General features: G+C 38.6%; 1 protein-coding gene and 1 pseudogene across 2 annotated transcripts in view; one reads left to right on the top strand and one right to left on the bottom strand.

The window, feature by feature from the left end:
* Window positions 1–4,697: 4,697 nt before the first annotated feature.
* Window positions 4,698–5,727, top strand: LOC117882370 (annotated as a pseudogene).
* Window positions 5,728–11,963: 6,236 nt separating this feature from the next.
* MFSD1 (major facilitator superfamily domain containing 1) overlaps window positions 11,964–22,941 on the bottom strand; it is a 32,282-nt gene continuing 21,304 nt past the window's right edge. Inside the window, exons 12-17 of one of the 2 annotated variants that reach the window (XM_034781446.1) lie at window positions 20,929–21,026; window positions 20,263–20,375; window positions 19,611–19,658; window positions 18,270–18,330; window positions 13,620–13,731; window positions 11,964–13,404 (exon numbers count right to left, since the gene is read on the bottom strand). In XM_034781446.1, coding sequence (XP_034637337.1) covers window positions 13,345–13,404; window positions 13,620–13,731; window positions 18,270–18,330; window positions 19,611–19,658; window positions 20,263–20,375; window positions 20,929–21,026 — 492 coding nt within the window. In that variant the 3' untranslated portion in view covers window positions 11,964–13,344. Of the gene's footprint in view, window positions 13,405–13,619; window positions 13,732–13,921; window positions 14,822–18,269; window positions 18,331–19,610; window positions 19,659–20,262; window positions 20,376–20,928; window positions 21,027–22,941 lie in introns of those variants that run through there. The other variant, XM_034781448.1, reaches the window with a different exon arrangement.

Below are 22,941 nucleotides of genomic sequence, written 5' to 3'. Positions count from 1 at the left end.
AACTCCCTTAAAAATACATTTACAGTGGGTGGGAGGAAAGCAGTTAACTTTTGACCACATTTTCAAGAGGGTTCTTTCAATGAAAGAGTATATATCCATACTAACAATGAGATTTTTTTTTCTGTAGTCACCTTTAAAATAATGTGACTAACACACTGACCTATGTCAGAACTTATTGGCATAAAAATAAATCAAAGTATAAACTTTGTATTTAAATTAAGCTCTACAATCCTAGGTCTTTTCTTCATATTTCACTCTGCCTCTCAAATATATCATTTCTGACAGGTTTCACAGATCATGACATCAAAATCTATTCTTGCTTATAAAGACTGGAAATATGCTCTTTTTCAGCCCTCCTTTACTGATAATATAAATTTCTATTGGCGCTACACTGAAAGTGAAAATTTACAGTTAATCTCAAACTAAAGGGCAAAAACACTGTTCAGTTTAAGTAGCAGAAAGTTTAATAAATTATAGCCTTGATAAACTCTAAATTTAAAGACAACTTTGAAAAGACCTTTCACATCTTCTGTATTTCTCTGTTAATGCATCTATGCCCATAGGATGGATTCATCTAAATTTACATTATTGTGGAAGACTATACTGTCTCTTCACAGCTGTAAAGAAATAGGTGACATCTTTATGCAATATACTCTAACAAACGGTACCCACAGCACTTATGTACACCAGTTCGTTTGAATGAACACATGTTCAATATTTGATTAGTAATACTCTCATCAGTTCATATAGTGACATTTCTGCTTACCCCAAAAATAAACAACTCAGGGGTTTTCAGATAAACAAGAATCCCTTACCAAACTGATAATTTCATTTAGGAAAAGGTGTGGGAAGATTGTAGAGGCTAATCTGATAAATTATAAGTGCCCTCAACAGCCACTGACTTCCAGTCCTGCCCACTGACTTCACCGGTGTGGGCCCTTAATTGTTATATTGTCATCATTCAACAATTTGGACTCAGTTCTACTAGCAGCAGAAAGAAGTTAAGAAACACAGCCAGGTAGTCAATGCCTCCTGATGTATACAAAGTACAGTGTTATTGCTAGCCTACACCCCTACTCTTACATATGATCCAGTAAGGAGAAGTAATTAAGCTCCATGCTCAGCTGCCCTGCTGATGGCTAAATGTTAGTCTCACTAATGTTGTCTGCAGGATCAAATCTTTTAAGTGAAAGTAAAGACTTCCGCTATGAAGCAACACTATTAACAAAACTGACAGTGAAACAGAAAGCCATAGGAAACACTGCTATTCATGCTAAAAGAGATCAAACCATTCTCAGGAGTTTTGGTATCATATTCATTGTCCCTTAGCTGGGTTATTTTAGTGAAGTAGAATAAGACTGTAAATAGTAAACGAGAAGTTAGAAAATATTTTATATGCAACATGATTAATAGCAAGTATTGTATTTTACATACATCTTCATGCTTTATTGAAGCAAGTCAGATGGCTCCAGAAACAATTACAGCTAACAGTCAGGCCTGTGTCCTGGGCCTGGAAATTAGTCAGAACAGATTTAAATTTTCACATCACTAAAATACTAATTGACTAAACAAGCTCAGAAGCAGCTAGAAGAAGTTTGGTTGGTTTATTGTCCCTCCCTTATTTTCTTTGCATCAGAAGAATTAAAAACCAACAGCTATTGAATATTATTGGTGCTAATACTGAAACTTCAGGACCCCACTTCTGATAACATGTAAAAAAATTACACTGTTTAAGTCTTCATCCATTGCAGCAACTGCAGCTTTAGAAAATGTAACTATTGTTGTAGATTCCAGTATGAATTCTGTCATTAATGCAGAAAAACTATTTTCTGTGTATTAATGGGCCATCAGTGACATCCAGTGGCTGGTCAGTCATAGAACAGATAGGTATACAATAGAATAACCTGCCCCTCTGAGATCTTCTGTTATAATTAAATCTGCTAGTCTCGAAACAGATTCTGTCTCAACTGCCTTATGAAATGGGCAAACTCCATCTGTTATATCATATGTTTAATTACTGGTCTGTTTGTATTTTATGTTAGGGATAGTAGCAAGGGAATTCTTGTATCATTCAAAATTATGTCTCAGTGGATGGAATATTGGAAGTGATCAGAGGAAAGTGTTGGTCTGAAAAAATGAAAGTTGAGGATGCAAACGCATTTTGTCACTTAGATTAAAGACAAGTAAATTGATTTCCAATACCCTCTTCATTATGCTGCCATCTCCTTATTATGGTATTTAAGTGGAACAAAGTAACAATGCCAGTCTTAAAGCAAATATTGGAACATCTTTATTGGCAAGTTATTATTTTGGTATATAAAAATTATCAACCAAAGACACATTTATATTATTACATATGGTTGTACCTATTAGGCACTAACTACTTTCTAGCCATTCAAGAGAGAACAGTCCCTACCTTGAGGATTTACAGTCTAAGGACAGTCAAACAGGGAGAGAGAAGTTAGGGGAAAGAGGAGCAACAAAGAGGGACTTATTATTTAAGTCAGCTACATTTGCTGTAGGCAGATGGCAGAAGTGATTCATTAAGAGGGATTTGAATATATTCAGGTAGGGGCTTTGCAGATGAGCTCACGGAGGTCAATATGATGCATAGAGTAGCGCTCAGAGGAGACTGGGTGAGAAGCTGACAAATAGGCAAAAGAGGGCACGAATAGAACATTAGCAGAATGGAAGGCATACAGGGGCAACGTGAAGCTCACTAAGGAAGTAGAAGTAGGAAGGGGAAGAGTTGTATAGAATTTTGTAGGTGGTGACAAGAAACTTAAATTTGATACTATAGCAGATGAGGATCTAGTAGAGGGCTTCAAAGAGGGGAGCAGCATGAGCACATGAATGGGAAAGGAAGATGCCTTGGTGGCTATAATCTGAACAGAGTGGAAGGGGACAATGTTTGTCTGGGACATCAGGGAGGAGGATTATTATTGTTTGTATGGTGGTAGCACTTATCAGTCCAGTCCTGGAGAGGGACTCCATTGTGCTAGTAGCTGTACAAACACAAAACTAAAATGTTGCCATTGTGACAATAGCAGCTTACACGGTTTTGATAATGGCTATGCCCCAAAATGATTGTGTTCATTGTGTAGACGCAGAGCTTAGACAACAGAATAAGTAGGATTTTTAATGACAGAGCAAAATCTAAGAAGCAACAAACTTTTCTGATTAAGGTTCCTACTCAACATTTGATAAACGGATTGTATGGCTCAGCTAGCAATGACAAGAAAATGGATCTGAAGCTGTTTTGCCAATATGTCTGAAAATCCATACGCACTGAAATCATATAAAATGGTTACACAAAACTTTCAAGTGAATATGCTAAATTTAGCATAGCTCAAATACAAATACTTGCAGAGTTTAAATGTGTCCCTTTGCTGAGCCCTGTAGAGTGCCAGGCCCTCTATGCAACATTCAGCCCCCCAAAGCCAACACCCCAGACTTACAGAATTAGTGTATATCACATATAGTGTCCATTGTGCACATTAGCAACAAGCCATACCATTCATGCATTGAAACACCACTACCACTGCAAGGAAAAGGATAATTTTGGCCTTGCGGATTAGTACTGGAAACTGAATGAGCTTTAGCCTAAACTTTTGAGGAGCTAAAAGGTAATATGTCGTTTCTATCATCTCTCTGCATTGGCTCAATTTCAAATAATGAGGATTGTAAGCATGTCTCCTGGATCATTGGAATTTTTGCTATTTTATGATATTCCACTGCTAATGCTAAATTGGGTATAAAACAAAAGTTTTCCTAATTTTCCTAATTAATCTTGAATATTTTCAAAGATTGACTAAGAGGAAACAGGAAAATAGGAATAAGTCTCTTTCCTTCCTTTTGGTATAAGAACAATTCTATCCTAACATGTTTCTGAACCATGATGAAACCCTATCCGTCCCTGAGCTCTTTGGACCTATTTCTTCATCAGTAACCACTTCCACCTGTGGCTATCAAATCAGCTTTGTTTTCTTTCTATGTCAAGCTGTTATGATTAGGCTGAAAATTTGCCTCCTATTTAAAATAAACTACTTATAATACAAAACCAAACAAATCAGAAATTGCAAGCAGCACTCTATGCAAAAAATCTATGCTTCCCCTGTAACAGTTCCATTGTAATGTATTGCAGCAGGGCACCATCACCAGATATCACCACCACCTGGGTGCACTCCAGTCCCAAGTATACCTTCAGCATAGTTAGCTGCATAAAGAATTCCCATCTCTACAGAAAGAAAAGGACTCCTCTTGCCCTCAGAAGAGTTTTGTGACTAGCACTGTAGCTGACTATACTAAATGGACTCTAAGAAGCAGAGGTGCTTGTAAGTAAATCCTCAACTCATGCACAAGGTCAAAGCTGAAGACCCTTTCTTCAGTGTTTGCTTGTTGTTTCAATGTCTAGATTTGTTGCAAGTTTTATTTAATTGTCTTGACCTAGTAGTGTCTGCATGTGTCTTGCAAGCTTATTTTGCAGCAGTTGCTGCTTACTTTGAATCCAACTAATAAAGAGAATATGTAGCATTTCCATAGCGTCTTACGTCTTCTGGGAACTTTACAAACAGTAATTAAGACTCTGAAGCCGTTCTGATATGGCGAGAGGCAAGGGTAGCAATTGTGACTATGTGCACTTGTTTCTATTTCTGGCAGGGGAAGGACATGGTTTTAAAGCAGCAGCAAAGCAGTAAGTGGTGACTGAGGCTGCATCCCGCCATGAATATGCTGAACAAAACAGTGAATGATACATCGGAAGCAGACATATGCCCCCTAGAAGAGAGCTATAAGCACATCTTACTCCCCCTTGCATACAGCATTGTGTTTGTGCTGGGGCTGCTCCTAAACGGTGCCATGCTGTGGCTGTGCTGCTGCCACACCAAGGAATGGACATGCACCACTATCTACCTGGTGAACCTGGCTGTGGCGGATCTGCTCTACATCTTCTCTCTGCCCTTGCTCATCATTAATTATGCCATGCAGGACATCTGGCTCTTTGGAGAGCTGCTCTGCAAAATGGTACGTTTCTTATTTTACAACAATCTGTATGGCAGCATCTTGCTGCTGACTTGCATAAGTGTCCATCGCTTTCTGGGGATTTGCTACCCCATCTGGTCACTGGCTTATAAAACCAGAAGACTAGCTGTCATTGGCACTGCTGTGTCCTGGATACTGGTATTCATTCAAGTCTTGCCCAGCTTGATCTATGCTCACACTGGCTTCATCAATAACCGTACAGTCTGCTATGACCTGACTAGCCCTGATAACTTCAGCAACTATTACCTTTATGGTATGGTTCTAACCGTGTCTGGTTTCCTCTGTCCTTTTCTTATCATTTTAATCTGCTACTGTTTGATGATCAGAAGCTTGATTCAAACCACTGGCAAGACCAACCGCACGAGCAGCGCTGCCCGGGCTAAATCAATCCGGACCATCCTGCTAGTGTGTGGGCTTTTTGCAGTTTGCTTAGCTCCTTTCCATGTCACTCGTGCCATCTACCTTTACGTCAGAGTCCATCAGAAAGATGACTGCCATCTCTTACAAGGAGCTACCTTATTTTATAAGATTTGGAGGCCGCTGGTGGGCCTTAACAGTTGCTTTTCCCCACTCTTGTATTTTCTTTCTGGCCAAACCAACACAGTCAGACTCATTCTGGAACTGAGGCTGCATAAAGTGGATCCCCTTCCTAAGCCTACAGTGAAGGGTAAAGTATCAGAGGGGTAGCTGTGTTAGTCTGGATCTGTAAAAGCAGCAAAGAGTCCTGGGGCACCTTAGAGGCTAACAGACATATTGGAGCATGAGCTTTCGTGGGTGAATACCCACTTTGTCGGATGCATGGTTATTTACCCACAAAAGCTCATGCTCCAATACGTCTGTTAGTCTATAAGGTGCCACAGGACTCCTTGCTGCTTTTACAGTGAAGGGTAAGGAGACTGTGGCACCCAGGAGGGCTCCTACCCTTGCTGTAGAATGAAGCCTGAGGAAAGTGATCTCTGAGACTTTCCCTTCATGGCAGATTTACTGCAAAGAGACTGTAGCAGCTTAAATTATTGCATACACGCCTTTGAGAGGAGCTGTAAAACACTCACCTGCACCGATAAAATAGATCCTGTATAATGGCAATTCCCCTAATGCGGAGACAAGCTTTGGTAAAGAGTGGCTAGGAGTGAAGACTAAATATTTTACAAAGGGCTAGAAGGCAAGTTGTTAGCATTTCATGTCAAGCAACAGCAGCAGCAGCAGAGAAATAAAACTCAACTGCACCACCTCCAAAAACAAACAAACCCCAAATCCCCACTACTCACTATTCTTTTCCCAATGGAAAGGGAAGCCATATACACATATGGAGAGGAATAAGTATAGCCGAGAGACTCACATTGAAATAGAGAGGAGGTAGAGCTTCCAGTCATTTGTCATGTACCAGTTCATACAATTTTACACACTACATTTCCGAAGCCATTTTCAGGAATCCCTGTTTCTGTTTCAGTGACTGGACCTACTACTACAGAGTGAGAATGGCCATCTTTTCAGAGACGATTCTGGCTAATCTAGTAGATTTTCATTATTTAACATTTTAATTTTTTCAATGTTCTTTCATTAGAATCTTGATACACAAGTGTTTTGAGATGAAAAGCACTATAGGATAGTTAAGCACCAGAACAGGTTATGTAGGGAGGCTTTGAAATCTCTGTCACGGGAATTTTTAAGGACAGCTCAAACAAACACCGGTCAGGGATGATCTAGTTATACTTGGATCCTGCTTCAGAACATGGGGTAGGGGAAGAAGAGTAGGTGACCCCTTGAGGTCCCTTCCAGCCCTACATTACTATAGTTCTGTAAGAACTATTGTTAGCCTTTAAAAAAAATTCCAGCTACCACTGGAATGCTACTGACTTAAAAAAGGTCACATAGTTGGATGAAAAGGCAGAAAGCACAAGAGCTCTACAGCAGTGGTTCTCAACAAAGGTATGTGTGCCCCCTGGAGGTTTTCCAAGGGGTACATCAAGTCATTTAGACATTTGCCTAGTTTTACAACAGGCTACATAAAAAGCCTAGCGCAGTCAGTACAAACTAAACTTTAACGGACAAAATGAGAAAGCAAGCAATTTTTCAGTAATAGCGAGCGTACTGTGATACTTTTGAATTTTTATGTCTGATTTTGTTAACAAGTAGTTTAAGTGAGGTGAAACTTGGTGTACACAGGACAAATCAAATCAAACTCCTGAAAGGGCTACAGTAGTCTGGAAATGTTGACTCACTGCTATATAGAGCACCATGGGGCTGATTATATTAGACCAAAAATCTGGCCAATCTCTTGGCCAGAGATTGTTGATCTATTTCCAGTTGAATGTTGTCTCTGAAAAGCAGTTGCCCTAAAAAGAGGAAATGAACACATTTTATATATTGAAGTTTCATATAATTGCAAGTTAGTGATATACACTGTAAAGCACATGCAGTAATTAAAGTCTTGTTTCCAAACTCTTCAATGCCCCATTGCAAAGACAGCTCTTTGCAATAACCAAGTCACCAAAAAAAGCTTGAAGCGTGGCTAAAAGTTAGATTGTGAGCTCTCTGGGATCGTACAAATGAATAAAACAAAGTTTGTCCCTGTGCATGGTATGAGACTACTCTTATAGGGATCCTTAGTGGGAAATAAAACAGTGATAAGCTTGTCCAGTGCCCTCAGCCCAACATCCTGTTTGTCCATCACAGATGGAAGAGAAACTGTATAGGCATATTGCAGAAAGAATTCATTAGCCAGTAGCACCCATATCATATGACATTCCATATCTCATAACAGACTTTTCATCCCACAACAGACAATTGGGAGTTGTATGTTTGACTCTAAACAGCACATCCGTTATGGAACTGAAAGGGTCCCACCAAACAGAGAACAACAGTTACGCAGGGCTATCAGTTTGAATTTTAACATTATTAGTAGTTTCCCCTCTTGTTTAGATTTAAGTAATTTTAAAAAAATAAGACACCTATTCACCTGACAATGTTAAAACAGAATAATACGGCCAGAATTGAAACAAACATTTAATTTGAGCAAGTTACTCAACCGGTGAGCGAGTCAGCTACTAAAAAAGCACCTTTCCATATCCCCATCCTCTATCAACACACCCCCAACATTTACCAAAACACTTACCTAATAAACAGCTTTTGAAATGTGCCTACTTGGAAAAGAACTCTCTGGGGGAATTGCATGTATTCTTACATTACTCATGGAATTGGAAATGAAGATCAAGGGGTTTCCCGTAATTAGGAGACCAACTAGGTTAGACTGTTAGTGTCTGGATTGAGCTATTGAATAAGGAAACACTTAATTTCTTTTTCTCCAGTGTTTAGAAATTGAATGACTCAGGATAAGTAACGGGATATGGAGCCTTTAAACTCCAATATGCTTGTTCAAATTGAGCCCAGGTTGGAAGCAACCTGGAGTTACCACTAGCTGACAGCCATTTAGTGATTTAAGTGAGTTGGTCTCAGTCCAGCTCCTGGTAGATGGTGTCTCTATCAAACAAAACCACCACTCTTGGCATTTTCCATAGAGGCCAAAGATTGAAGGGGCCTGGCGGTTGAAATAGCTTCTTACTGCTAGAGGCACACTTCAAGGCTAAAGTACAAGGTTAAGTGTAAAGAAGTCTTCACTGTTATTCCTATTGTGAATAAAGGCTTCTAATTCTCAGCCGATGGCAAGCATTTTCACTAGCACTCTCTTTCCAGCAAAACCCCTCACACAGCATTATGCGTACTGACCAATGCTTCTAGATAACTGCTGGCAGACTCTTCTACTTGGAGAGCAACACAAAGTCTGAAACACTCGAGAAAAATACAAGATACGGGCAGATTAGCCTGCCAGGCTGAAGTTTGATTTCCCAACAAACCAACGACTCAATATTATTTGAATGTTTGAAATAGTATACTTCTAAAATATGAAAATGTGTTTAAATATTGACAGAATGTTTGTCTAATCGTGTCAAACATTGATTTTTAAAATGTTTACATGGTACACTATATAAAATATTCAGTAAAGTCTGGGATTGGCCTTTGTCATGCATTGACACTGTTATACTACCCAATGGAGTGCAGCTTATAGTCTAAATGGGATTTTGGTTAGTAATATTACCAATTAGGGAGAAGTTTAGAGATGAGCACACACAGAACTGGAACTCAGCAAATCTGAAAATTCCTCCCAACTTGGCACATAAATTTGCTTTCAAATTTGTAAAATAAGGGGTAGTATTTTAGACACTTAATTTGTAAATATTTGTAAACTACTTAGAAATCAGATAAGAGGCTATGGCAATATTCTAACCCGTATCTAATGATAAAAGCAACTGAAGAAGAAAGGACAACAGAACATCCCCCACTGGAAAGTAGGGCCCTTTTTATCAAAAAGGAAGGAAGAGTTGCACCTAGAAAAACCAGGTTGGACAGCAGGAGTAAGATCTGTACACTCTTACCTGTCCTAAGAAAAAAAGTAGGAGTGGAGACTTATAACATTTCTATTAGAAATTGTAGCTCACCAATTTTTTTGTTTGAATTAAACTTGCATTATGCAATAGCAACAAAGACTGTTTGGGGAAATAGTAAAGAACATTGTGAAACACGCATTTAGTAAGTTATTTCTTTACCATGTTAGCTCTTCTATACAGCCTTGCACAGGCATTGTAAACAAGTGTGCTTCTTCACTGATAACTGTTCAGAGTGCAGCACTGCAGCTATGAGGGAAGTCCATGTACTAAAAAGGCCTTAGTACACTAAAAGAATTTCTATGAACAGTTACATGCCACCAGCATAGCCTTTGCTCTTAAGAGAAAAAAAAAATCTAAAGCAAATATGTATGCAGAGGTACAACTGTTTTAATTTATACAGAACCTTTAAGCTCTATAGCTCAAACAGGAAGTAATTCCAGAAAGTCCTATGGCCAGTTTATACAGGAGGTTAGATTAGATGATCACAACAGTCCTCCCCACTCCCACCCAAAAAAACCCCAAACCAAACCCCAAATCATTCCAAGGAATTTTAAACTATATAGATACAAATACTGCCAAAGTACACCCCAACAGCACTTGCTGACTGTAATGACTCTTCTCAGTGGCAAAGGGCTGAAGCCCATTCATTTGTTGCAGCTGCTGGACTATGCCCACCTTGAGAGAGGGAAGATGAAAGCCCCTTGCCTTTGCTGACAAAGGCATCAAATTGTAGCTGGAACAAGCACATACGAACAGTTGAAGCACTCATGCTTCAGCCAGCATGTGAGGTATGTTGTGATAATTGAGCCTACAAAGTTAGCCTAATTGTGAACGCAGCTGTAAAAAGTGAGTGAATGTGAATGAGAAGTCACAATAACCTATAACATGTTCATGGGACAAGATGCAAAAAAGATGGAAAGACTGAATTAGTCCAAATGAAAAGGTCTACTGATATAATTTCTACTGTGTTAAGATCATGCCTGGTAAACAAGGAAGGCCTAATTGTTGGACAAAAAATGCAAGTAGTTAGTGATGTCCTGCATAGCTTGTCTTTTTGCAGTCCTCAAAGAGACTTTGGAGGGAGAAAGCAGGGTACTGCTACACTGGCTAACTGGAAAAAAAAAAAAAGGGGGGGGGGGGGAGAAGGAGTAAGCTTTGCCATCATGGCTGTCACCCCTACCCCTAAGTCTCCAGGACCTTTCTCCATCCTGATCCTGAGAGAGATCCTGCCCAGACCAGAGGGACCCAGGTGACATCACCACCTCCGCCAGCTCAATCCTGAACACCAATGGGGAGGTCAGACTGGCACACACCACCCATTGTCCTCTTCCTTCACTAGTTTATTTCTTCTTTCCAATCCCTCTTATGAGTTTGGGTTAGCCATCCTAGTCTGCTCTCCACAAAAAGGATAGTTACTACCATTTAAGAGACTGTCAAACAAGGAGTTTTTTTTTGTTTTGTTTTTTAAAGAAAAAACCCACACCTTTCCAGCTGAAGGGAACAAGAGATGTTAAAATGAAACACTTAAATGGCTTTTCCTTTTTCTCCCTGTAGCTTAATAAAAGGTTAAAAGAATGTTTAATGCTGTGCTTGACATGGTACTAAGCAGGCGGAGATCTCTATACTAAGCCCCGAACAGTGTTTACCACTGTTGAATGAGGGGGATACAGAAGCCATATGCACTAATGCTCCATAATAAAGTGATATAGGAAAGCCATTGAACTAAGAACAGAAATAGGAAAGCTGGAGTTTTGAGTTGAGGCAACATTACATAGTGCATGAGAGCACTCTATTGGCATGTCCACACTGCAGTTGAAGGCGTGACTGCATCTAAAGCTAGCACAGGTATGCTGACCTAAATCTAGCTAGCATAACAGTTAAGACCCTGGGCTTTAAGCCTGGGCTTCAGCACAAGTTAGCAATGTGATGAAGTGTCCAGGGGGCTGGTGCAGCCCCGTCTGAAGCCTGCCATTTCTTCACTATTTGTAGTCTAGATAATAGCTAGCATGGGTGTGCTTACCCTAGCTGCAATCACACTTGACTGCACTGTAGACATACCCCATGAGGATTAAGGCCTCTGCATACTGATCAGTTCACCCACCGTTTAAATACAGCAAATGTTTAAGACCAGAGGGAATTTGGACAGGATGCCAATATTAACATACACATTTGTACTGATTACCATGTCATTTGTGAAATTATTTCTTGGCCCATGCTCCACCAGTACAGTACTGCCATGGATAGAGAGCCATGAGATCTGGGGGTTGGGGGAGGAGGGGAGAAGAAGAGGGCAAAAACAAGAATATCTTGTTTCTTTCTTTAGAGGAAGAACACATCTCTACCCTCCTCGACTAGCAACTGCATAAGTTTCCTCAAGTTAGTTATCCTTCCCTGAAGCCCTCCCTCCACAGTCATGTGCACTGACCACTGTACAACACTGCTTAAAAAGCAATTAAGCATTAAACACAGAGAGCCAAGTGGCCCTATCCATTTAGTTTTATTTACTAAATAAAGATCAGCATCTATAAGTATAAGCGCAAATCAACTGTACATAATCCATCCATGGATAGTTCATGCTGCTTTCTTCCTGAAGATAGCATAGTAAAAAACCAAACAAAAAGGTTTAGCACCACCATGTGTAAATGCAGTCTTCAACAGCAACATATAAAAGCACCAAGTTTTATACTATCTTCCTGGATAGAGTTCATGAGGCCAGACTATGGCAGTTCTACACAATTCATAATATTATCTTTGATAAAGTTTGTAGAATACTGAAGAAATCATAGAAAAGTAACTCACTTCAAAAAAAAGAGTATATTTGCATATACAAAATTCTTAATAGAACTACAAGTTCCAGATATAAATGTCAACATTCCTCAAGTTACTTCTGATTTATTAAATTAATACAATTGTTAGGGTAACAAGCTATTAGAAAAAAATACTGGCTTCCCTGTGCAGTTAAGACAAATTTTAAGCAATAAAGGTCAGAGTATAATAATTTAGTTCAGATTAAGACCACACTTTAAAAGACTGAAAATTCAGTCAAGTTAGTCTACTTTTTTAGTTTTCTACTATCCACTTAGCAAGAAATATACATGTTGTATGAGATTTTAGGGTCCAGTTCTGCTTACATTGCAAGCATGGGAGCCCACACATCTTTGGGATAAAATTGGTCCTAAAGCCATTTTTCTCATTGCAGATAATATTAAAACTAGTAGATACTCCACACTACATTTGTATAAATATGAGGCTGATTGAAAGTTACACATTACAGTTAACAGTTTGATAGTTATAAAAACTGTATCAAGTGTCATTTCCACAGGAAATTAGCTCAGCTTTCATTAACACCATTACCATGTACTAGTGCAACTTCCAAGTCTGGCTTTAATGAATATACTGTGTTTTGGTTTTTTTTTGTAAAAAAAAGTTTTTGTAAAAATCTCAATTTGACAGAACTTAAAAAGGCAGTCCTATTTCTACTGTTTTTTTCCACTATGGAAAATGTAAGTAAAAACTGAATTATTGCAGGAAGTTAACAAGGATGTTCAGCATAAAATGTAGTATGACCGGACTAATACCTACATCAAGAATATGTAGAATGGCTAACAGGCTATTGTTTCCCAAGGCTTTAAAGTTTCAGATTTGGTTTTGTATGGCACACAGAAGTCAAACCTCCCCTAATACTTCAAACCATTTTTTAAGGTAAGGTGGTTGCTGATGACAGCATGTGGATTCAAATATAGAACATGGTGCATTATTCTGCTTTTGTTCTATGTGTAGTTCTTGACTAGTAAGAGCAAGTTTGTCTGCATAAACTTCAGAGCACTTCCATCTCTTGACAAACTTGTGCAGAGTGATGCTATTTCAGCACACTTCTGTGTGCCAATGCAGGTAAGTCGGAAGCGTAATTATCGGGCAGCTGCAAAAAAAGTTTGAAAGAATGATGAATCTTATTGATAACTATTCTTCAGCTTATCTGTCTTTCAAATTAAAACTATTGATTTATTCTACCCCTTCAGTTTGGTTTTTATTTTTTTAAATTGTAAGCAAGATTCTAATAGCAATGGGATAAATTTAGCTCTTTCATAAAAACCAATATACTGCTTATGTGAAAAACTGCTTTGCTACTAATACCTGAGCTCCTAGTTTGGAGAGATACCTATTCCTTAAACTAAAGTCATTCTTTGGCTGTAATTTGGCCAAGTTATCTTCGTTTTCACATCTGAGTTTCTCTCGTTTTTCTGCTCTGTAAAACAAAATGGATTAAATTAAGTGATGAGCAAACCAGAATCTCTGTTAATTTTACTTCTAGTAACTATCAGATTAACAAACAGTTTATAACATTTACAGGTGTAAAACTGCAAGTTAACAAAAAGCTAAGAGAAACATTTGGCAAGCCACACTAATTAGATATTCAAGAAAAACAGACTATTTTCTGCAATTTTTTTATTTAGCATTTAGAACTTTATTGGAAAGTTACAACATGCTGACTCATTTTTTAAACAAAATTCAGACTATGCCTTTATCAGTTAAACAAGATTTGATCCCTTAAAATATATTAAGATTATAGCACAAAAAAAAAAAAGAGAAGTGACAAACAACCTTACTAAAGAGACTGCTCAGCAGTCTTACAGAGTTAATAGCAATCAGGATTTGGTTTTATCACAGATTAAAGAACCAGTATTTGACCATACAGTACTTGTTAGAGACAGCTCCCCACTCCCACTTATTTTCAACTTCAGCCCTTTCCGTAAAGAGTAAAAAAGTCTTGGAAGACTGAACTGTGTTTTACTGCTACATGTGATAGTGTTTTGCATGAAGAATGTGACAAAAGCCACATTAACAGAGACCTGTTAACAAGTTTTGGAAGGCAATGATCTTTTCAGTACACAAAATACAAAAGTCAAATAATTGCTTAAAACCATTATTAGGCAAAAACTCTTGACACCAACCAAAGAGACACTATTTAAGTGCTGCTCCTGTAAGTGAGATATTTGATCTAGTTTATATTGCAAGAATGTTTGCTTCAGGTTGAAAAGGAAACATTTTGCAATTACATGAAACTTCAGTTCAGTTTAAAATGCTATGACCCAACACAGTGTAACTGCTCTGAGAAAGATGAATGTTTGGTAGCTATTAAAAATTGTTACAAAGCATAAGTGTCATCATAAAATAGTTTACTGTAAAATCCTCGGCATGTTAGTATGTTTTCCAATCAACTGTATTGTCCAGTGCTAAGCATCGAGCTCTAAATACACTATAAATTCTTCAAGCTGATAAATTGCTGATCAAATGCTCCCCACTTCTGGATGATATTTGCTATTCAAATTTCTTTTCTGCAAAAAACATTGTAGTGAGAATTATTGAAAACATGCTACAAGGAACCCTGACATTCAGGGCGTTTTATCAAACACAAAATGTTATCTTTTGAATTATATATTGGAAACACTGCACACATCTTGATTGACAAGAAAAATTGGCAAGTCAAGTAAAAATATATATCTGCTTCTGGTGACTGAATGTGCTCCACGTACTGACAAGAGCCTTATGTAGACCCTTCTTCTGCTCCTTTACCACCCAAAGCAGCTTCACATCTTGGTCACCATCTGTTAGCTCATGTACTATATCTTTTGGAACCAAATTTTCATCAGGTTTCAACACGTTACGTTGCTGAAGTGGGATCTTAGATGCCCTCTTCCCATCTCTGTAGTGCCACCCCACAGGCTGGGAACAGAAACCCAAGCCAAATTTGCCACATGCCAGTATGAAACCACTACCACCAGCTACTGTGGGAGAGATGGTTTTGGTTGAGAGATTTCATTCTGAAGTCACGGGTGTGTAAGATGTTGTAAAATTGTTTTTATATACAGACAATACATACAGAAATCTTCTATCTTTCACTTTACAGAAAAAGTGAATTTAGTTCTGTAGCCACTGCAGTAAGTGTCTATTTGCAATTCACTACAGACAGGTTACATATGCAAGTTTACTGCCTCACATTTTAGCACTGACAAATTGTCTTCTGCCTAAACTACAATGCTTTTGTTCGTGTAAATTAATTCTGTAACATACAACTATACACCTAAGCAGCAGCACTGAGAGGGTAAAGGTGTTTCACTGTTCACAACAAGAAGTGTATCAAAAAAATATTCATCTGGTTCACTTGTAAGTTATCTGAATGAAATATTCATAATACCTAGCTAGAACACATAATTAAACATTGTGAAATATATTTAAAGATAAATCATCTTTGTGTAAAAAAAAAAAAAAAAAACACACCACACACACACACAAATGGAAAGAATGGACCTTATAGCTTTATAACTGTACCATCCTTTAAAGTGTCTGCTTCAAAAATGTGCCTGACCCTAAAGCCAGCTATATCTACTTCTATAGTCATCTCCATATTATCGGATTACTAGATTTTATCCTCGCAACACCCCTGAGACAAGGAAGTATTAACCACCCCATTTTATAGCTGAGGAATTGAGTAACTTGTTCAAGATTACATAGGAAATCTGTGGTTGAGCCAGAAATTGAACTCAAGGAGATTTTAGTCTTATGTCATTCTAAACAGGATACTAGATTAAGTTTTTAGGAAAAACCTATCTAAAAGCAGGCAGCTTTTTGTTGGGTTTTTTTGGAGTTTACAAGTGGGTTGTATTTTCCAGCCATGCTGGATTTCTACATTTGTAGAATTAAACCCTAAACAAGTTTGTTATATATCAAAGTTCAACTTCACCTTCACTGTAGCGTTGTTAATGCCCTTTTGGTCACACACTACTAAGGGCTTGGCTACACTGGCGTTTTACAGCGCTGCAACTTTCTCACTCAGGGGTGTTAAAAAAAAAAAAAAACAAAAAAAACACACACACATCCCCCTGAGCACAGCAGTTACAGCGCTGTAAAGCGCCAGTGTAAACAGTGCCCCAGCGCTGGTAGCCAGCACTGTAAGCTAATCCCCTCATGCAGCGCTTTGAAGTTTCGAGTGTAGCCACGGTCTAAGTCCTAGTCTACACCAGGATATTAGGTCAGTATAACTACATTGCTCAAGCGTGTGAAAAATCTACACCCGAGAGACACAGTTAAGCCTGTGGTGTAGACAGTGCTAGGTCGATGGGAGACTTCTCTCGTCGACCTAGCTACTGCTTTTTGGGGAGCTGAAGTACCTACATAGACAGGAGAGACTCTCCCATCGGCATCAATAGTGTCTCCACGGCACTGCTGCTGCGGTACAGCCGTAGCTGTGTGTGTGTTGACATACCTTCAGTCGAAATCCTTAAGTTAGGGAAGTTCCCTTCCATGAAACTCAGATGTCAGTGACAGTAAAAATAAACTTGAAATAAATCCGGTGTCTTGACAGGAAGCAATTTTTCTTTTAATAACTAGGAGACTTTTCAATGTCCATTGCACTAGATAAGAATGGATACGAATTACAGTAGCGTTTTGATAGCTTCCCATTCACAACTAAAAGCCAAGATTTTCAGAAATAGGACCCTTAAATTCAACTCTTCAGTAACCTGAAGCGCTGTGCAAGCTGTGAGCGCTCAGCACTCTTAAAATTATTAGGCTTCTAAAGCCATATTTATGCACCTGTTTCTATATATGGCTTTAGAAGCCTAACTTTAGGATCCTATTTTGAAAAAATAAAAAAAAAAATCAGTCTTCATTTGTCTTGCTTCTGATATTAAACCCAGATAATCTGACTTGACTCATAATTGGCCCCAGATATACTCTGCTCTATATTTTACTTTTGCAGTGGCAATTAAAAAGTATGCCATTACCCAAAAGCAAAAGACTATGACAACACGCTACTTGTCTTTTCTTAACTAGTCACACCTACATAAAAAGGTCACCAATAAGCAGTTTTAGTTCAGAAGTGTGAAGTGCTAGTAGTATTTTTTTTTTTTTTTTTTAAATATACTTGTGCTTGTCTACACTCATTTCAGTGGAAACACGACCTATGACAATGGTAAGGAGTCTCCTGTTAGCATAGGTGCTCTAGCTCCCCAATAGGCAGTAGCTAGGTTGACAGGAGTATTCTCTGGGGGTTAAGCGTCACACAGGGGGTGTTTTCTCTCTCCTCCCTGAATGATGTACTTATACAAAAGATAATTTCCTAGTGCAGGCCAGGCCAGGCCTTAGAACTTTCATTCAGCTGGAAGGAACTCTATTTTCTTCTTTAAATATAAAGGTATGTTTTCAAGAGTTAGGACCAGCAAGATATGATGCCTGGGCAGTAGACATAAGCCAGCTTTTGCTTTACTCAATAACAGGAGGCAGGAGCATATAATTCAGAGACGGAGAAAGCCACGAGCCACACAGCAGACTAAATTTTGACAGGAGTTGGTCCAATAAAAGGTATCCCCACCCAGTCTCTCCAATAGACAATTGCAAATAGTTGTGTATTTTAAAAAGGATAACGCCAACACTCACTACAGTGCAAATTTTGGGCACCCAACTTCAGATACTGAGATGGCCTCTTTTTCATAGGTGCTGAGCATCTTCAACTCCAGTTGGCTTCAACTTTTCGCAGAATGAGGTTGTGAAGAGTATTTCTACTGTAGTAAAGTTATTCTTGCCTCATTCATTCCTGATAATGTATTTTGCAAAATACATTGACTACAAAGGTGTGGTTAAGGGGAGACTGTGCCAAAAGTCTAGAATCAGATATGACATTGAACTATGTGTATGTTTAAAAAAAAAAAAAAAAAAAAAAAAAAAAGATTTCTAAGTTAATAAAGCTTTTAAAAAGGACACCAATTCTCAGCTTTATATACTTACTCAGCTGCAGCTAGCTTTTGCAGTTTTTCCCTTTTCTTTGCAGACCAGTTAAGATCACCTCCTAAAACAGAAGTTATGGTGATTTAGGAACTTCTGAAATATTTGTCTTTGTATGGTATACTCCACTAGAAACACCTCTATAACTTGAGAAAATGAAAGTCAACATACATATGGAAAATCAGTAATATTGAGAGACCTTGGGATAAGACAAGACTACAATTCGATATGGCAGCTAAAAGTCAATGCACTTCTAGGCTGCATAAACAAATAGACATGTCATAGAGCAAAGACATAATAGCTATGGGTCTAGAATCTATTAGAGTGAATTCAGTCCTAAGTAACAAGTTGAGTTCAGAGAAGTAGTAATTTCTTCTAGCACTTAAAGATTTTTAGAAAGTTAACTATTTAGCTATCCCCTCACCTAAGCTATAATGTGGTAGGAACAAAAATGTGAAGGGATAATCACCCAAAAAGGAGAGGAATTTAGGATGATAGGGCTCGGATTAACAGCATGTAGTAAAGAAAAAAGTTTCAGGCTGAACATCAGGAACAGCTTTCTTGAGTGAAAAATGTTTTAAACCAAGGAAAGTGGTGGAAGCCCCACACAGCTTGGGGCATTTACACGTATACAGGATAAAATGCTAGCATGCCTTGATAGAAACAACCCAATATTAGCAGCAAAATGGACTGAATGTAGCAGCTTTTCTCCAGCTCTATTATTATCCAACCCCAATGTTGGAAATACAATTAGATGTGCAACAACAGTCAAGGGGGAACGAAGATAATTTGCTTTCTGAAGAGTCAATGCAACTTTTACATATGCAAACACATAGCCCTTCAACAGTTACTATGAGGTCTACAAAAGCAATCTGAAATTTTTCCAAAGAGGGATAGGGAAATGGTCAGTGTCTTACTCAAAGCCCAGTATAAATGACCAAATCAGATATCCATGTGCAGCTGTACTGTACCCCTTTAATATTAGTTAGTTCAACCTTATTAAGTACCAGGTATGTTAAAACTAGTGCTCAAGTTAGTTCAAAGGATAGGTTCGGAATCCCCTGCTTACCCTACCTATTGGGAGCATTCATATTGATAAGGTTGAGGGAATTTTGATGGTAATCGGCAAAGGAAACTTATATTGAGGTGATTTAAAAATGTCTCCATTATCCTCCATTAAGAGGGTAAAATTTTTAATCGACAAAGAGTCGAGCCAGAACAGCTTCTGTTACCCTGTGTAATACTAGTTACAGAGGAAAAGTTTAGATCATTGTTGTAACTAAAATTACTGACTCAAACAGAACAGAGAAAATATGTAAAGAGACAATATAAACATGCACCTACCAGTGAGGTGATTCACAAAATACAGCATGACTACAGCTATTAGTGACACTAGAAAAACAGAAGAGAGTTATAGTCAGCAAGGTTACTGTGAGGGGAGGAAAACCAAACTCTTACCCTAAAGTGCAATTAAGTAACAGTCAAATCTTTTAGGTAGCAGTATTGACAGACGTTGAGATTTAAAAATGAGCTAAGTTAGTTAGGAGCATGTCCTAGTGACTTATGCTCCTAACTCACTTAGCCACTTTGAAAATACCACCTAGAGCGTTTAAAGCAAGATCAGAAAAATGGTCACTTAACATGGGGGGGAAGGGGGAGGAAATCTCTTTACCTGAAGATCCCCTTTTAGCATAAGTAGTGTGTTTCAGTGTTACCTAAAAAAGTTCTGACTATACTTAATATCCATCTGACCTCATTTTCCCCTTCAAAAATTTCTTCAGTACCCAGTATAAAGTCCATTGAGGGTAAATGATCAATACTCCAGTAAGAATTAATTACTTTCAACATCAGTTTATAAAACAAGCACCCAACTATCAATCTACACAACAGAAAGTATTCATTGACGTGGCTACAAACACACTGAGCATTAAGGAAAAAGTGTCATGTGAGCTCCCCAATATTCAGGGGCCATCAGTTCCCACAGTAATGTACTTACAGCAAATACAAGCACTGAAGAAGACTTCTAGAAACAGATATCCTCGAGAATCCAGTATCGTACCAGCTGCTATGGCAATAATTGCCAGACCCAGATTTTGGATAGACTGCATACTAAACACAGGGTAAACAATCTTGTTATCCACATTACATGGGGAATTTTTTTTTATTATTATTTTTAAAGAAGCCAACATGCTTAAGGTATGAAGAGAACCTAGAATTTCCTTATTTGCATTTTATAAATACAACTACAAGAAAGACACTGTACACTGGCACAAGTTGCATCATGGCATACAGAGGCAGATATGCAACAAGTACATTCTCTAATTGTACAAACTGCATCCACAAATCTGAGGGCAGAATCAAGTTCTACATCTGTGACCTGTTAATTTTCCCAGTAATCCTTTAAATGTGAAAAGCAAAAGCTATTTTGGAGACAGTAATTTCAGAAGCATGAAAACGTATTAGACTTGTTTGATATCAAAACAAGCATATCTTGAAGAATTTGAGGACTGTTCCTAGCTTGAGTAATTTTATAAGATATGTTCATTGCAATGAAACTATTAGCAGCCACTCTGGAATAAGCTACTCAAAATTTAAATAGTGGTTCTGTATTTGGAAGTACCAGCTGTAGACCTCCCCGGGAGACAAATATATGAATACTTACAAGCCATAAGCAGTTCCCAGCTGATGTTCCGGAACAACAAATGCTACCATTGGCCACAAAGCACAGGCAAGCAGTGAATAGGCTACTCCTAACATACACTGTTGAAAACAAGATTAGAATATACATGTTACATTATATATATGCTGGTGTTAAAGTACTAAAATGTAGTACTTGGTATAGAATTTTAATAAAAAGGATGACATTTCTGTCAACCGTTTCCTATGAGCACAAGCCAAGAAGAAGTGTTTTGACAACAAGTTTCTGGGTGAGCTTTGCAGAAGCAGAACCAGCCAGTTAGGGGGAAAAAAAAATTATGTATATATACACACACAGAAAAGCCAATTTATTAAAAAACCCACCCAGACGCACAGTGGTTAAATTGTACCAGGTATGATTAGGGATAACCTGGTACCAATGTAGGGATCTTCAACAACTCATGGTGGAAGCTCTGAATTGGAGAATTAATATTAAAAAAAAAACCCATGGGTTTCTGAACAGTACAATCAAGCACCAACGAAACCTTTACACCAATCACCACATATGCCATGTTTTACAGGAAGCTTTTAGACTATCTTCATACCAATAAGAAAAGAATTACCAACTCTTCTCTCCTACCACCTGGAAAGCCAGGTGCCTTAGTAAAAGTCCACTGTACAGGCCTTCAGAGGAGTGAACATGTTTTAATGATATCCAAGTTGGATGAAATAGCTTTTTAGCACATTGCATTACTATTTTAAGGCCTGACAGGTATCAAAACAAGTACTGTGTCACACTGGAAAGCAGGAAAACACGCTGCTAGCCCTGATGGGTTGTTAGGTATTGATCTTCAGTCCGTCACTGCTTTAGGATGGAATTTTTTGAGCCTCAAGCAGTAAGTCTTGGGAAGGTGGTATGGACAGAAGCTGGGGCTTTTCTGGTTGTCTCTTCACCCACACAGGCCCAAGTCAATAAAACGGGTGCGTGAAGCTATTTAGGGGTTTCAGGTATTTGTACACAACTGCCGGAACAGAAAACAGCCGATCATAGAATTGCAGAACTAGAAGGGACCTCAAGAGGTCATCTAGTCCAGTCCCCTGCACTTGTGGCAGGACTAATATCTAGACCATTCCTGACAGGTGTTTCTCTAACCTGCTCTTAAGTCTCCAATGATGGAGATTCCACAACCTCCCTATGCAATTTATTCCAGTGCTTAACAACCCTGACAGTTAGAAAGATTTTCCTAATGTCTAACCTAAATCTCCCTTGCTGCAATTTAAGCCCATTGCTTCTTGTCCTATCCTCAGAGGTTAAGAAAAACAATTTTTCTTCCTTCTTGTAACAACTTGTTACATACTTGAAAACTTTTGTCCCCTCTCAGTCTTCTCTTTTCCAGACTAAAAAAAACCCAATTTTTTTTCCCCCAATCTTCCCTCACAGGTCATGTTCTCTAGACCTTTAATCATTTTTGTTGCTCTTCTCTGGACTCTCTCCAATTTGTCCACATCCTTCCTGAAATGTGGCACCCAGAACTGGACACAATACTCCAGTTGAGGCCTAATCAGCACGGAGTAGAGTGGAAGAATTACTTCTCGTGTCTTGCCTTCAACACTCCTGCCAATACATCCCAGAACGATGTTCACTTTTTTTGCAATAGCATTACATCTAGCCTAGTATCTCATTTACCAATAGCCAATACCAGAGGAAAATGCAAGTATATTCCCGGGGCAGACTGGGGAAAGCCTCAAACCCTGGGAGCTTTTTCCTATAGCCACCAGCTCAATGCAAGTAGTAGGAGGCTGCTGCAGAACTGCAGTCTTACAACCCACCCTCTGCCCCCTACCAGATTCCAAAGGAGCATAGGAATTACCCTAATGGATCAGACCTGAGATAACAGTTCTAGAATGACCTACCTATAGGGGAAGTGTCCTGCTAACCTCCCACACCCCCAGTGGTTGGCTTGTATCCTGAAGCATAAAGGCTTATAATCTTTATAAAAGTTTGCTTAGCTAATGTAACTGGAGTGCTCATTAGCCA

The sequence above is a fragment of the Trachemys scripta genome, chromosome 9 (assembly GCF_013100865.1).
Source record: "Trachemys scripta elegans isolate TJP31775 chromosome 9, CAS_Tse_1.0, whole genome shotgun sequence".
In the NCBI taxonomy this organism is placed as follows: Eukaryota; Metazoa; Chordata; order Testudines; family Emydidae; genus Trachemys; species Trachemys scripta.
The sequence above is the reverse complement of the archived record's forward strand: the minus strand, read 5'-3'. Positions and strand labels throughout refer to the sequence as shown.